This window comes from Oncorhynchus tshawytscha, linkage group LG03 (assembly GCF_018296145.1).
Source record: "Oncorhynchus tshawytscha isolate Ot180627B linkage group LG03, Otsh_v2.0, whole genome shotgun sequence".
NCBI lineage: Eukaryota > Metazoa > Chordata > Actinopteri > Salmoniformes > Salmonidae > Oncorhynchus > Oncorhynchus tshawytscha.
The window spans coordinates 40,829,240-40,843,920 of NC_056431.1; the positions used below are offsets into that span (position 1 = coordinate 40,829,240).

At 45.7% G+C, this 14,681-nt stretch overlaps 1 protein-coding gene across 2 annotated transcripts in view; it reads right to left on the reverse strand.

Annotated features, from left to right (window-relative positions):
- The window catches only part of LOC112234140 (kalirin-like), a 263,265-nt gene that overhangs the window by 135,122 nt on the left and 113,462 nt on the right, over positions 1–14,681 (reverse strand). For both annotated transcript variants that reach the window (XM_024402137.2, XM_024402136.2), the window contains exons 4-7: positions 10,187–10,379; positions 9,028–9,540; positions 5,062–5,184; positions 1,846–2,037 (exon numbers count right to left, since the gene is read on the reverse strand). In XM_024402137.2, the coding sequence (XP_024257905.1) occupies positions 1,846–2,037; positions 5,062–5,184; positions 9,028–9,540; positions 10,187–10,379 (1,021 nt within the window). The remainder of the gene's footprint in view (positions 1–1,845; positions 2,038–5,061; positions 5,185–9,027; positions 9,541–10,186; positions 10,380–14,681) is intronic.

The window sequence follows — 14,681 nt, forward strand, 5'->3', positions numbered from 1 at the left end:
GGGCGAAGCTCTCTGAGCCTTAACCAGAAATACTCACAGCTGTAATCGCTGCCAAAGGTGATTCTGACATGTATTGACTCAGATATTTCTGTATTTCATTGTCAATGCATTTGCAAAAATGCGTAAAAACATGTTTCACTTTGTCATGATGGTGTATTGTGTGTAGATGGGTAAGGGGAAAAAAATCTACAGTGGGGCAAAAAAGTATTTAGTCAGCCACCAATTGTGCAAGTTCTCCCACTTAAAAAGATGAGAGAGGCCTGTAATTTTCATCATAGGTACACTTCAACTATGACAGAAAAAACCAAGAAAATCACATTGTAGGATTTTTAATGAATTTATTTGCAAATTATGGTGGAAAATAAGTATTTGGTCACCTACAAACAAGCAAGATTTCTGGCTCTCACAGACCTGTAACTTCTTCTTTAAGAGGCTCCTCTGTCCTCCACCTGTTTGAACTTGTTATCAGTATAAAAAACACCTGTCCACAACTTCAAACAGTCACACTACAAACTCCTCCACTATGGCCAAGACCAAAGAGCTGTCAAAGGACACCAGAAACAAAATTGTAGACCTGCACCAGGCTGGGAAGACTGAATCTGCAATAGGTAAGCAGCTTGGTTTGAAGAAATCAACTGTGGGAGCAATTATTAGGAAATGGAAGACATACAAGACCACTGATAATCTCCCTCGATCTGGGGCTCCACGCAAGATCTCACCCCATGGGGTCAAAATGATCACAAGAACGGTGGGCAAAAATCCCAGAAACACACGGGGGGACCTAGAGAGCTGGGACCAAAGTAACAAAGCCTACCATCAGTAACACACTGCGCTGCCGGGGACTCAAATCCTGCAGTGCCAGACGTGTCCCCCTGCTTAAGCCAGTACATGTCCAGGCCCGTCTGAAGTTTGATAGAGAGCATTTGGATGATCCAGAAGAAGTTTGGGAGAATGTCGTATGGTCAGATGAAACCAAAATATAACTTTTTGGTAACAACTCAACTTGTCGTGTTTGGAGGACAAAGAATGCTGAGTTGCATCCAAAGAACACCATACCTACTGTGAAGCATGGGGGTGGAAACATCATGCTTGGGGGCTGTTTTTCTGCAAAGGGACCAGAACGACTGATCCGTGTAAAGGAAAGAATGAATGGGACCATGTATCGTGAGATTTTGAGTGAAAACCTCCTTCCATCAGCAAGGGCATTGAAGATGAAACGTGGCTGGGTCTTTCAGCATGACAATGATCCTAAACACACTGCCCGGGCAATGAAGGAGTGGCTTCGTAAGAAGCATTTCAAGGTCCTGGAGTGGCCTAGCCAGTCTCCAGATCTCAACCCCATAGAAAATCTTTGGAGGGAGTTGAAAGTCTGTGTTGCCCAGCAACAGCCCCAAAACATCACTGTTCTAGAGGAGATCTGCATGGAGGAATGGGCCAAAATACCAGCAACAGTGTGTGAAAACCTTGTGAAGACTTACAGAAAACATTTGACCTCTGTCATTGCCAACAAAGGGTATATAACAAAGTATTGAGATAAACTTGTTATTGACCAAATATTTATTTTCCACCATAATTTGCAAATAAATTCATAAAAAATCCTACAATGTGATTTTCTGGATTTATTTTCTCATTTTGTCTGTCATAGTTGAAGTGTACCTATGGTGAAAATTACAGGCCTCTCTCATATTTTTAAGTGGGAGAACTTGCACAATTGGTGGCTGACTAAATACTTTTTTGCCCCACTGTATTTCATTCAGGCTGTAACACAACATAATGTGCAATACTTTCTGAAGGCTCTGTAACTGAGTGGCAACAGCAAGGGGTTTCAGCCTACTGTCACCGTACCTGCTCCGACTTCTGGTGGAAGACGGCCGACATGGCCAGGATGGTGCTGCGTTCGTCCAGGGCGGCGGCGAAGCTCTTCCACTCCTGGTCCAGCTGGGCCGAGATCTGTTTGATCTGCTGCGAGGCGTAGTGGCCCGCCTCCGACAGCCGCGTCGCCACCGACATGATCCTGTTGATGTTCACATAGGCGTTCTGCACCGAGGGAGGGACACACGTGAAGAAGACATTATATGGTATGAGAAAAGATTCCCGGGTTTATTTAATTCAATTTAAGATAAAAACAGTATTTGATTTAATTCAGGATATATTGACATTTATTCACGTAGAAATGACTGAATCAAAGTAGACAGACTGTGTAGGGCTTGGTCTCTGTGGTGTGTCTAGCTATACCTAGTGGTGTCGTATCACCTGATAGCCAAACACGCAACGATACACCTGAACATGACACAGACATGACACGTGAGCCAGCCCACCGGGAAATGATGGTGTAGAGCTTAGCGACAAAAAGCTTGACAGAATTCTGCAGCTTTCAGTGAATCTCTCTCTCTCTGACACACACACACACACACACACACACGCTCTTTACTGCCATCTGGCTCTGTAGTTCCCAAAACCCATCCCCCTTCCTTCCCCACTATGGGAGTCTCATCATCTCTGGCCTCTTTAGGCCCATCCATTTATCAGCTTCACATGATGCACCCACCATGGGCTTTATTTACCGCTAACCTGATTAGAACTGCTAATGAAGCCATCAAAACGAACAGCTCCTAGTTTTAAAGCAGGGCTTAAATGAACTATGCTCAGACATGGTTGCTGCATGCTGAGCACGCTGAGCCAAGACTCACGCTAAAACATAACAACAGTATGAGTCGGGAGTCTGTATGAGCAGAGAGCAGAGAGAGGGATAACGAGAAGGAGCGATAGAGAGAGAGTGGGGGGGAGTGGAGAGAGAGAGACAAGGGGGGAGAGAGAGAGTGTGGAGAAAGAGAGAGAAAGAGAGAGAGCGAGGTTCTTCAGTGAGAGCCAAAAGGCCTCTGTGTGTGAGTGGTTTTTGGCCAGTGTGGTTCTGTTCTGTGCCTGTGTCTGTTTGCCCCCTCTGACGACTGCTGTGTGCAGCCCGGCCCAGCAGCAGGCTGATGGAGACACAGCAGGATGTGAGAACTGGAGAGGAGGGAGCACACACAGCCACACACACAGCCACACACACACATGCTGCTGTGAAGGGCCTCCAATGTGTGTCTGTGTGTGTCTGCACATCGGTGCCAAACACAAATAACTCAACAGGCCTGCTCCCGAATACACACAGAGCTGGGGATTTGGGGACAGATGATTTTCTTCAATGATTACTGGAGGAGATGGCAGAGGATCTCACCATACTGCCCAGCGTTATTATGCCATTCAAATGTGCATGTGTGCATATGCTGTGTGAGACTCTTGGTTTGTGTTTCGGGAACATAAATAGCTTGATTTCTCATCCAAAGAGTATCAGACATGTCTCCAGGGCAAAACTGCAGTAGAGGTCATTGCCTACTGTAAGGTGTGTCCCAAATGGTACCCTATTCCCTTATTTAGGCCCATAGGGCTCAAATAAAATCAACCAAATCAAATTGAGCGTTACTCGTCACGCGCTTCGTAAACAACAGGTGTGGACTAACAGTGAGATGCTTACTTATGGGACCTTCCCACAATGCAGAGAGGAAGAAGATGGAGACATAATCGAAAAGTAAAACACACTATAACGATAACTATAGACACGGGGTACCGGTAGAGTCGATGTGCAGGGTTACGAGGTAACTGAGGTAGATATGTACATATGTAACTAGCAGTAAAGGGACCGATCAGTAGTGCATTATATAGGGAATAGGTTGCCGTTTGGGACTTAACCCTAACAGTTATTAGAATGGCAGTGTTACTGGTGAGGCTAACCAGAGGAAACTAAATCAACACTGAGGAAGTACCCTGCTGTTACAGCAGAGCGATAATAATCAGAGTATGTGTGTTTATATTTCAAACTCAATTCTGCTCTCCACCGCCAGTGGCCTGTACTATATCAATGATAGCTGTCAGATGGGGGAGTACGCTTCTTTTTTTCTTCTTTTTTTTACAACCCTCTTCTAAATACTAATCCAGTAATTGAAAGGCCTTTTGACCCCATCCTAGAACACGTCTTTCAATAATTAAACTCGTACTCATACAAAGTGAAATCACTGAGGCATGACTCAAGGACCATTGACATCATCCATATTATTAGATCCCCCGTTCCCATGCACCACAGACAGTCCTCACACACCATATAGTCCTTCCATATTATGTAGTTCACACACACCACAGTCACACACCACAGACAGTCCTCACACACCATATAGTCCTTCCATATTATGTAGTTCACACACACCACAGTCACACACCACAGACAGTCCTCACACACCATATAGTACTTCCATATTATGTAGTTCACACACACCACAGTCACACACCACAGACAGTCCTCACATACCACATAGTACCCACAAACCAGATCAATCCCAAGCACCATATAGTTCTCACACACCACAGACGGTCCTCACACACCACAGACGGTCCTCACACACCACAAACGGTCCTCACACACCACTGACAGTCCTCACACACCACTGACAGTTCTCACACACCCCTGACAGTCCTCACACACCACTGACAGTTCGCACATACCACCGACAGTCCTCATTCACCACTGACAGTACTCACATATCACTGACAGTCCTCACACATCACTGACAGTCCTCACACATCACTGACAGTCCTCACACATCACTGACAGTCCTCACACACCACTGACATTTCGCACATACTGTACCACCGACAGTCCTCATTCACCACTGACGGTACTCACATATCACTGACAGTCCTCACACACCACTGACAGTTCGCACATACCACCGACAGTCCTCATTCACCACGGACAGTACTCACATATCACTGACAGTCCTCACACATCACTGACAGTCCTCACACATCACTGACAGTCCTCACATATCACTGACAATCCTCACATATCACCGACATTCCTCACATATCACTGACAGTCCTCACATATCACTGACATTCTTCACATATCACGGACAGTCCTCACATATCACTGACAGTCCTCACATACCACTGACAGTCCTCATATACCGCTGACAGTCCTCACATACCGCTGACAGTCCTCACATATCACTGACAGTCCTCACATACCATAGAATTCATGGCAAAGTGATTGTGCTGCGTCTGGAGGTCCAGGGCGTGCTGGTAGCTGATGCCGATCTCTGTGTGGCTCTGCAGGAACACTTCCTTATTGTGACTGATCCAGTCAAACATCTACGATGGGAACACAGAACAAATACATGAAATTGGGTACGTTACTGGTTGGGTCCTGTGTGGCCCAGCATGGAGCTTGCAACACCAGCATTGTGGTTTCGATTCCCACTGGGGCCCACCCATACAACAATGAAAGCACACATATAAATGACACATACTTGGCATATTATGAGATATAATATTAGACATTCCCATTGATAGTTTAGCACAGCAGATACATTATTTTTATTTTTTATTTTTTTAGTGGACTGGACAAAAAGGAAAGATACAGAAAATAGCAGAGGGCTGTACTTGAACCCATGTTTCAGCAGTATATATGTGTGCCAGAGGCAGCAGACTAGACCACTAGACCACCCTAAGCCAAGGCAGAGAAACATTCTATTCATTACATGATACTATAGTCCTCTCCTTGGCATTAATAATACACTAGTGATCAGATTTCATCAAACGCAGTCATCTCTCTTTCAAATCCTGGACAGCACGCTTGACTATACAATAAAATGTCAAATGATGGTGGTGTGACAAGCGTGATTATTGGGTGACACAGGAAAAACTCTCTAGGCCAGCAGCTTCACATCTCCGCTCTGAAGAGCCTGCGACGTTAGAACAAACCTATTTAATCAGGTTTGATCGAGCTGTTAATTAAACATTGACGCTGGTGTGACCTCTCGCCGCTGCCTTCCGATGGAAGTCCTTACAGAGGGGGAATTAGTCGCCCGACGTGTTTGTACTGATATCACAGATTAGTTTCTCTGTTGCAGAAGCTGTTTGATAACTAACGCTACATTCATTATTATCGCATTCAAACAACGATGAAATTGCGGTTAAATGTATTCTATTTATTCAATGAGAAGTATTTTTTTTAACAAATAGAACGGGAAGAGCTGAAAAAGGAAATAGTGCTCCGCCATATGTTTTGGTCTGACCGTCAAAGTAGGGTTTGATGAAATCGATTTTATTGTCGAAAGTCTTGAAAGACCGTATGATTGAGCACTTACTTGTAAATTATCCTACTTGTCATGCTTATTAAATGACATCTTGACAGCTTAATCTAATATCTTACAAATCAAATGAAGAGAAGCTGGCTATAGAATTAATTAGCTCAATGAGTGTTAGCTGTTTTTGTTGGGGGAGATGGGGGGGAACAAATTCGGACTCAGAGCAGTAAGTTGATAATGCTGATAAATGACTCCCTATCATATTCACTTTGAGATGATGAATAGTGGAGAGCTGGTCGGGAAAAGAGAGCGATGATGAGCATTTATCATTTAGTCTACAATCCATTTTCCTTAAATGACCAACTCCATAAAGCAAAAAATGTACTCTGGAAAAACGCCACATTCCTTGAAAGAAACCAATTGATAGTACGACAGATACTATGATTCTCTACAGGGCATAACCTACAACTCTCCTCACTAAAATCCATTTGAGCCATTTTGTAAGAAAAAAAACAAAATGAATGTTTTGGATCGTCATGACAGCAGGGGAAGACGACGACGTGGAGCCGAGGCGGGCCAGTAATTGTTCATTTTTGTCTGCGTTTAAAATGGCTATTGCCTACATAGAGTGCTACAAAAGCAGTGCACAAAAGAGTTATAGGGGCCATTCGGGACGCAGTCAACAGAGATCACATGAGGTTATTACGGAGAACAATAAACACCTGCGTCCATCCTCCCCTCCCTCCCTACCTCCTCCCTCCCTCCCTCCTCTCCCTCCCTCCCTCCCCTCTCTCCCTCCCTCCCCTCTCTCCCTCCCTCCCTCTCTCCCTCCCTCCCCCTCTCTCCCTCCCTCCCTCCCCTCTCTTCCTCCCTCCCTCCCCTCTCCCCCTCTCTCCCTCCCTCTCTCCCTCCCTCCCTCCCTCCCTCCCTCCCTCCCTCCCTCCCTCCCTCCCTCCCTCCCTCCCTCTCTCCCTCCCTCCCTCCCTCCCTCTCTCCCTCCCTCCCTCCCTCCCTCCCTCCCCCCTCCCCCACCCTCCCTTCCCTCAGTGAAATGAGGCCTTCTGTCTGTTACTGTTCCCTTTGGTCCTAATCCCCACAGATATGAACTGTCTCTACAGGGGTTACACGCGGACACGTTCGGTTCGGCCAAGCATTGTACAACAACAAAAAAAGAATAGCCTTCTTATGTTCGAGCTTCAAAAAGAGTCACGTAAAACAAATGTGTTTCGTCTTTTGAATCTCCGCTCCGAATACTAACGTAGCGGCGTGCAACCCCGAACGCTACTACGATTGTCCAAGTGCTTGGTCGGACCAGAATCAAAATAGTCCAATATGTGATTTCTGAGTTTACAAAATGACCAGTACCTGAATTGTTGAATCTATCATGATTCGGATTGGACTGTGTCGTTATAACACGTTGTTAGTAAATCGCCATCCAATTGGAGAGGACACAGGGAGGGACATACACTGTACGTGTGCCATGCCTTAATTGGCATTGTCCCCAGGGAAATTAATCATTATCTGGGCCTGTCCTAATCAGAGGCCCTATGGGGCTCCACGATCATTAGGGAAGGGATTGACTGCACTTATCCAAATGAAGGCATCTTCATCATTGTAGGGTTTATTGGGGGGAGTGTTGGCTTGAGGGATTGGAGAGAATATTGCACGGTTATATGGGAATAATATAATTTTTCTTCCTCTCTGTAAACACTAGCTGTGTGGCAGTTCTACTTTAGTTTATTTGTCTGGTTGCCTTGACGAAGCAGGAAATGACCTGGCAATGTAGAATATTGTTCGGGAATCATATGGTATCATCTTCGTCATCGAAATACTATCACCTTTTCTTAGAGACCCGCCTGTGTCTCTGACCTTGCCAGAGTTGTATAGGTCTTAACGTGAGGTTGTTGTTGTGTCATTCCTAATGAGTGTTGGGGTATTTGGGGTATATGAGGTTTTCCTTTAAAAGCCTGGAAGCTTTTCAGAGAACCAAAAAGAATCACATGTAATTATTACATGTACCTTTGGGTTATTGACATTGTCAAGGGAGATGAGTGCGTAGATGAGAATAAATCATTTTGTCATCTCTAAAAACCCACTTAGAAAAATTTTGTGACTTGGAAAAGTGGGCAAAATACATGTTTATTCCCCCAAATACCATCTCAGGGAATGATGTACTGAGCCGCTCTGCTTCCATAATACATTATAAAAGCACGTATCATTGTAAAAGCATATTATATCCCATTTAATATGTGTTTCCAGTAAATACAAACAAATGGCAGAGTTTTCTATGTATTTAGGCCCTCCATATAAACCGAGAAATGTGACGTGTAAAATGGCACCCTATTCCCTACATAGTGCACTACTTTAGTACACTATATAGGGGACCGGGTGCCATTTGGGGCGCTGCCTAGGCCTCACATCACATCGAGCCCAAAGTTTGTTATTGGTTCCCGTACTGAGGACATTCACGATGCGCCTCTAGGATAAATATTTGAGGACAAGACTCTGGGATATTTATATGCCAAAACCTCTCAATCGGTTTGCAACCTTTTTAATATAAATTCCTTGTCAACGTTTGTCTGCCTTACTATACACAAGGCACATGTGTGGCAATAAGTTTGGTCTTACTAAAACGCCCTGCGAGGTCAAATCAACAGAGTGTCTTTAATGTGATGCGGGTTTATTCTTTTTATTCTGTTAGGACACACAGGGTGTTGTGAAATCTGTGAATGTATTCTAATGTTTTTAAAATGGTATAACTGCCTTAATTTCGCTGGACCCCAGGAAGAGTAGCTGCTGCCTTGGCATATTAAATACAAAATACACATATACACAGATCAACTCAGCTTAACAGTTGTTATTGTGATGGTTGTTTCTGGCCCCTCTGTGGGCTTTGGTTACTCACCTTCTCTGCGTCCTGCTCAAAGAGGCGAAGCTGGAAACACTGGTCCAGTTTGAGCTTGCGGACGTGCCACATCTGGTGCAGGTGCTGTCTGGTCGAGTGCAGCTTGTCCAGCAGGCTGGCGATCTTAGGCACCACGCTCTGGAAGTCGGCGCTGCCCGAGATGCAGTTCCTCCCAGAAAAACCATCACTAGACCGGATACACTGAAGTAGCCTCTGGCCCTCCCTGTCCAGCTCCTCCACGGGAGCCTTCATCACCTTCTTTTTGAGCTGCGTGTGCTCGTCGATGAGCCGCCGGGAGCCCTCCACGTCCACCGGGAACTCCTTCTTGGCCAGCAGCTCCTGGAGGTCCTCCAGGCGGGAGAGGAGGTGCACGGCCGAGCCCATGAACTCCTCCAGGGCCACGCGCAGATCCATCCACTCCTCGTGGTTGTACTCCAGAGAGCCCTCAAAGTCGTCCGTCAACTGGGACGGGTCCACCAACTTAGTCAGGCCCTCCACTGACACCATGCTAGTCTGTCAACAGCACACAATCGAGAGGCTCTCGTTATGTTACCCCCAAACCGGGTACAAGTTTCATTGGACGCGTCCAAAATAGTACTCTATTCCTTATATGGCAAACAAGGCCCAGGCTCTATGTAGGGAATAGGGTGACATTTGGAACAAAGCCATTCTGTTTCTTATTAGCACTACATGTTCACTGTGGAGGGAACGAATGAGAGAGGGGAGGACCGAGGGGTGTAAACATAACCTCACACTACCTAGCATACTACTCATGGCTGACCTCTGCTAAAGCCCTACAGGCAGAGAAGATGGGGAAATCGCGGGGAGGAAATAATCATTTCTCACCGGTCCTTCTGAAAACACAGCTCTGTGCTTCCTGTCCGGCTTTAGAGACATATTCAGAGACATTAGCGGCTGTTGTTGAGTATCGCTGATAGTCCTGTGATTGATTAGACTTTAAAATAATGTGCTATTCAACTCTGGCTGAAATGCGACATCAAAACGACTCGTTTATCGTAATAATCGACACCGGCATGCTGACTAGAGAAAACATCTGTACTGAAGAAACATAAAATAGTTCAGGGCAGTAGGTAGACATTCCAACCAAAATAGGGTTCTGTTTGCGCCCATGCTGAGCGATGCCGAGCGAGAGGCTTACCTCAAATGTGAACTTGGCACTGCCAAAGTTGGTCTTCTGCTTCTGCCAGAAGTTGTCGGGTTTGATGATCAGCGCCACGCAGATCTCGGCGGGGAAGGCTTCCTGCAGGGTCTTCAGCAGAGGCTTGATCAGGTCCCACTTGGAGCCGCGCATATCAATGATGACCGTGAAGCCTCGCTTGCACACATCCTCACTGGGAGATAGAGGAGATGAAAGGACCATTCGAGAGAGAGGAGAGAGGGATAGTGAGAGAGAAACAGAGAGAGGAGGGGCGAGAAAGAGAGAGGGGGGGTGAGTGAAAAAGAGACAGGAAGAGAGAGAGAGAGAGAGAGAGAGAGAGAGAAACAAAAGAGAGAGAGAGAGATAACCAACCGCTAGTACCCAGCATTCCCTGTACAATCACATCCACTCCCATAGAGTTTGCTTGAGCTGGTGCGGGCGACGTCACGCCATCCAACACCACCATCCAACCATCCACTCCCTACTTAATATCCCTCTGCCAATTTAGACTCCCCTGGCCTGTCAGCCAGGCACGGTGCTAAAGCCATTACACCACTGGAACTGTGTAACTGCTGTGACTAAATGACAAGCGCTGTTCAATTGGAGTTGTTTCCAGCTAACGCACTGCTTCTACCTTCGGTGTGGTACGATCCCTCGCGCGATTCTACTTTCTGACGAGCCTGTCATCGACATTACGCTCTGTCGTTTTAGATTATCATACAAACGATAGCATATCACACACAAACCTCTTCTCTCTTCCTGGGCATGTCCTCTTTCGATGTAACAGGCTTATTTGTTGAGAGTCTTGTTTCAATTTCAACCCCGCAAAATGGAGGGCCCCACTTTTCGAACAGGTTATGAGGCTGTAATGCTATTAACGCTCTATTCTTAGGCCTGATGCTCCGAAAGCACTTTAACGCGATTGGAAGAAGATAAAAATAACCTCTAATTGCTTTGGCCCGCCACAGGCCCTCCTCCTCCAGCCTCCGCTACTTCTGCAATTAATATGATCCTCCGCATCGCTTTGTGCAGGAAGACTGGGGAAGCACAGGAGACAATGTCTGCATCCCAATTGGCTCCCTTTTCCCTATATAGTGCACTACTTTTGACCAGGGCCCATAGGACTCTGGCGAAAGGTAGTGCACTACATAGGGAATAGGGTGCCAATTGAGACGCAAGCCAACACATTTGTAACAACAGCAGTCTATTAGGCCGCCTTGTTTCCTGCCATTTTCTCTTCTCAATGGGCCAAGGACAACAGGAAAACAGCCTTGACACAGTCACACACATCCTACTAGTAGAAAAGAGAAGTGATACTGGTTAGATGAATTTCTCCTTTGTATTGAGTAGATGAGGTGCTATGTGAAAACACTACTTTAATTTCCAGGTACTGTAGGCTGAAATGTCAATGGATATGTAGCCCGTGACCTTTGGCTTTGCCACACTGATTGTCAATGAACAGCAGCATTTATCGACTTGGAATGTGTCCTAAATGGAACCCTACTCCCTTTATAGAGCACAATGGGCCCAGGTCAAACGTAGTGCACTATATAGAAAATAGGGTCCCATTTGGGACATACAGACGTCGACTTGCTCGTTCACTTTCAAATTAAGGAAACATGTTGAAGTGGTTATGACATCATTGTCTCAGTGTGTGGTTTCCCTCACCCATGCAAGCTCAGCTAATTCCAATGAGCTCAATACAAACGGAGACTGTTGCTGAAATATCACAGTAGCTATCACTGCAAACACATATCCAAGAATTACAAATAGAGAGAATTAACATTTTCTGGACGCAGAGAGGGAATTCCAACAAATGGCTGGGTAGAGGTTGGGGAGTGGGGGATAGGTTGGGTGGATGGTGGTACTGGTGGGATGGGATCAATAGCATTGACAGAAACGGGAAAGGAAGCAACAGGCACTGACTGGGATGCTGTGATCTGGAGCTACAGTATCAAATCACATTTTATTTGTCAGATGCTTCAAATACAACACGTGTAGACCTTACTGTGAAATGCTTACTTACAAGCCCTTTTGATTTGATTTAATTTAACATTTATTTAACTAGGTAAGTCAGTTAAGAACAAATTATTATTTACAATGACGGACTACTTGTAACAGGCTGACCACACCGCCCGCGCGTTGCAAAATAAATTTTGAAATCTATATTATTCAATTATTGCACCCACACTGCACCCACAACGAACGTCTGCGTTGCCAAGCGATAAAATAGAAGTCAGTTCTATTTGTGACGCAGATCGCGCTGCAAGTCCTGCCTCTCCCGTCTCCTCATTGGTTTATAGAAGCCATCTCCTGAATGGTTATACTCACGTGGGTGACTGAAAGACGAACGAGATTGGTGGCGGTGATGCACCTAATTTATGAAAGTTCCCATCGCAATATAAAGTCCAGAGAAGAAAAAGCCTAGAAGGGGGAGAGATGACTAGAAACGATTTGGTTGACCATTTTATGTGTGGATTAATTGTCGGAGTAGAGGACCTTGTGCATTTCAGGTAAAATAACAACTCAATGTTTATATCCCAGGATAAATTAGTTAGCAACAGCAAGCTAGCTAAATAGGACAAATTAGCTAGCAAGTGCAAGCTAACTAGCTAAATTGCCATAAATGTTTAATGCATTTTGACCTGTCCCCATATTAATGTAATTGGTTCAGAGTTTGTTTTGATATGTTAACCTGCGTGTCATGATCGCGTTTGGTGTGGGGGATAAAATAAATTTATGCACGACGGCGCACGCGCACAGCGCACGCCCCCCCCTGCCAAACCTTCCCATAACCCGGACAACGCTGGGCCAATTGTGGGTCCCCCAATCACACCGGTTGTGATACAGCCCGGGATCAAACTCGGGTCTGTAGTGACACCTCTAGCACCCCGATGCAGTGCATTAGGCCGCTGCGCCACTTGGGATGCCTTAACTAACAATGCAGTTCAAGAAATATAGTTAAGAAAATATTTACAAAATAAACTAAAGTAAAAAATGAAATAAAAAGTTAATGCAATAAAATAACAATAACGATGCTATGTACAGGGGGTACCGGTACCGAGTCAGTTTACGAGGGTGCAGGTTAGTCGAGGTAACTTGTACACCTAGGTAGGGGTAAAGTGACTATACATAGATAATACACAGAGTGTAAAAACAAAGAGGGAGGTGGCTATTTTATTAATTGTTGAGCAGTCTTATGGCTTGGGGGTAGAAGCTGTTAAGAAGCCTTTAGGTACCGCTTGCCATGCGGTAACAGAGAGAACAGTCTATGAGTTGGGTGACTGGAGTCTTTGAGAATTTTTGGGGCCTTCCTCAGACACCGCTCAGTGGGTCTAGTGTTTCCCGGGATGATGGTGCTGATGTGAGCCATGTCCAGCCTTTCAAAGCACTTCATGGCTACCGACGAGAGTGCTACGGGGCAGCAGTCATTTAGGCAGGTTACCTTCGCTTTCTTGGTCACAGGGACTGTGGTGGTTTGCTTGAAACATGGAGATATTAACACAGTTCTTAATACAATTCCTGACGGTCACAGTCACACAACTCATTATGAAACCATTTTCAGCGTCTTTAAAGAAAGCACACACCGACAAAAGGTTGACACCGAAATGTCTGCGTGAATTTATTCAGCCTCTCCGGTGAAAAGAGAGACCGAGAAAGACGTAAAGCTACTTGAGAGAGAGAAACAGAAAACCACAAAAGAGTCTGGAGAGAGGCTCTCATTGCTCAACGGTTGACAGCGCGGCTCTAGAAGTACGCCATGTGGCCACGCCCCACTTCCTTCTCTCTGCTCTGTAATTACCTTATCCTTTTCCATTCCCGACATGTGTTGGTAATGGTGGTGGGTCAGTTGGAGGGGAGTTAGGGGGACTCTCCCTGGCTCTCAGGCCGGGCTCACTGTCTAAACTCTCATTAAGCAGGTCACACAGAGAGGCTTTGAAGCTGACTTCATAGGTCCACTGCCAGGCCTGATCAATGGCTGAACGCACTCAGTGCAGCCCCGTCACTCCGCCTGGCTGACAGCACCCGAAACCCACACACACACACACACACACACACAAACCCATGTGCGCACACACACCATACACACTTGCGCACACACGTATGCATACACACGAACAGGCACACATGCACAGGCACACACACGCGCGCACAAACATTTTCCACTGCAGTTAACAGCGTGGCCACGAGGATCAGCCCGGGGAAATAGGGGGAAAGTGTTTAGATAACGCAAGAAAAACACACACACACACACACACACACACACACACACACACACACACACACACACACACACACACACGATGCCACGAACTGAGTGTGAACATTTTCAGCATATTTGGAACCATGGCCCAGGCTCTGACAGATATAAGACCAAGCTAGTGAAACACATCGGTGCCTTCGGAAAGTATTCAGACGCCTTGACTTGTTCCACATTTTGTTACGTTACAGCCTTATTCTAAAATTGATTAAATAGATGTTCTCCCTCATCAAT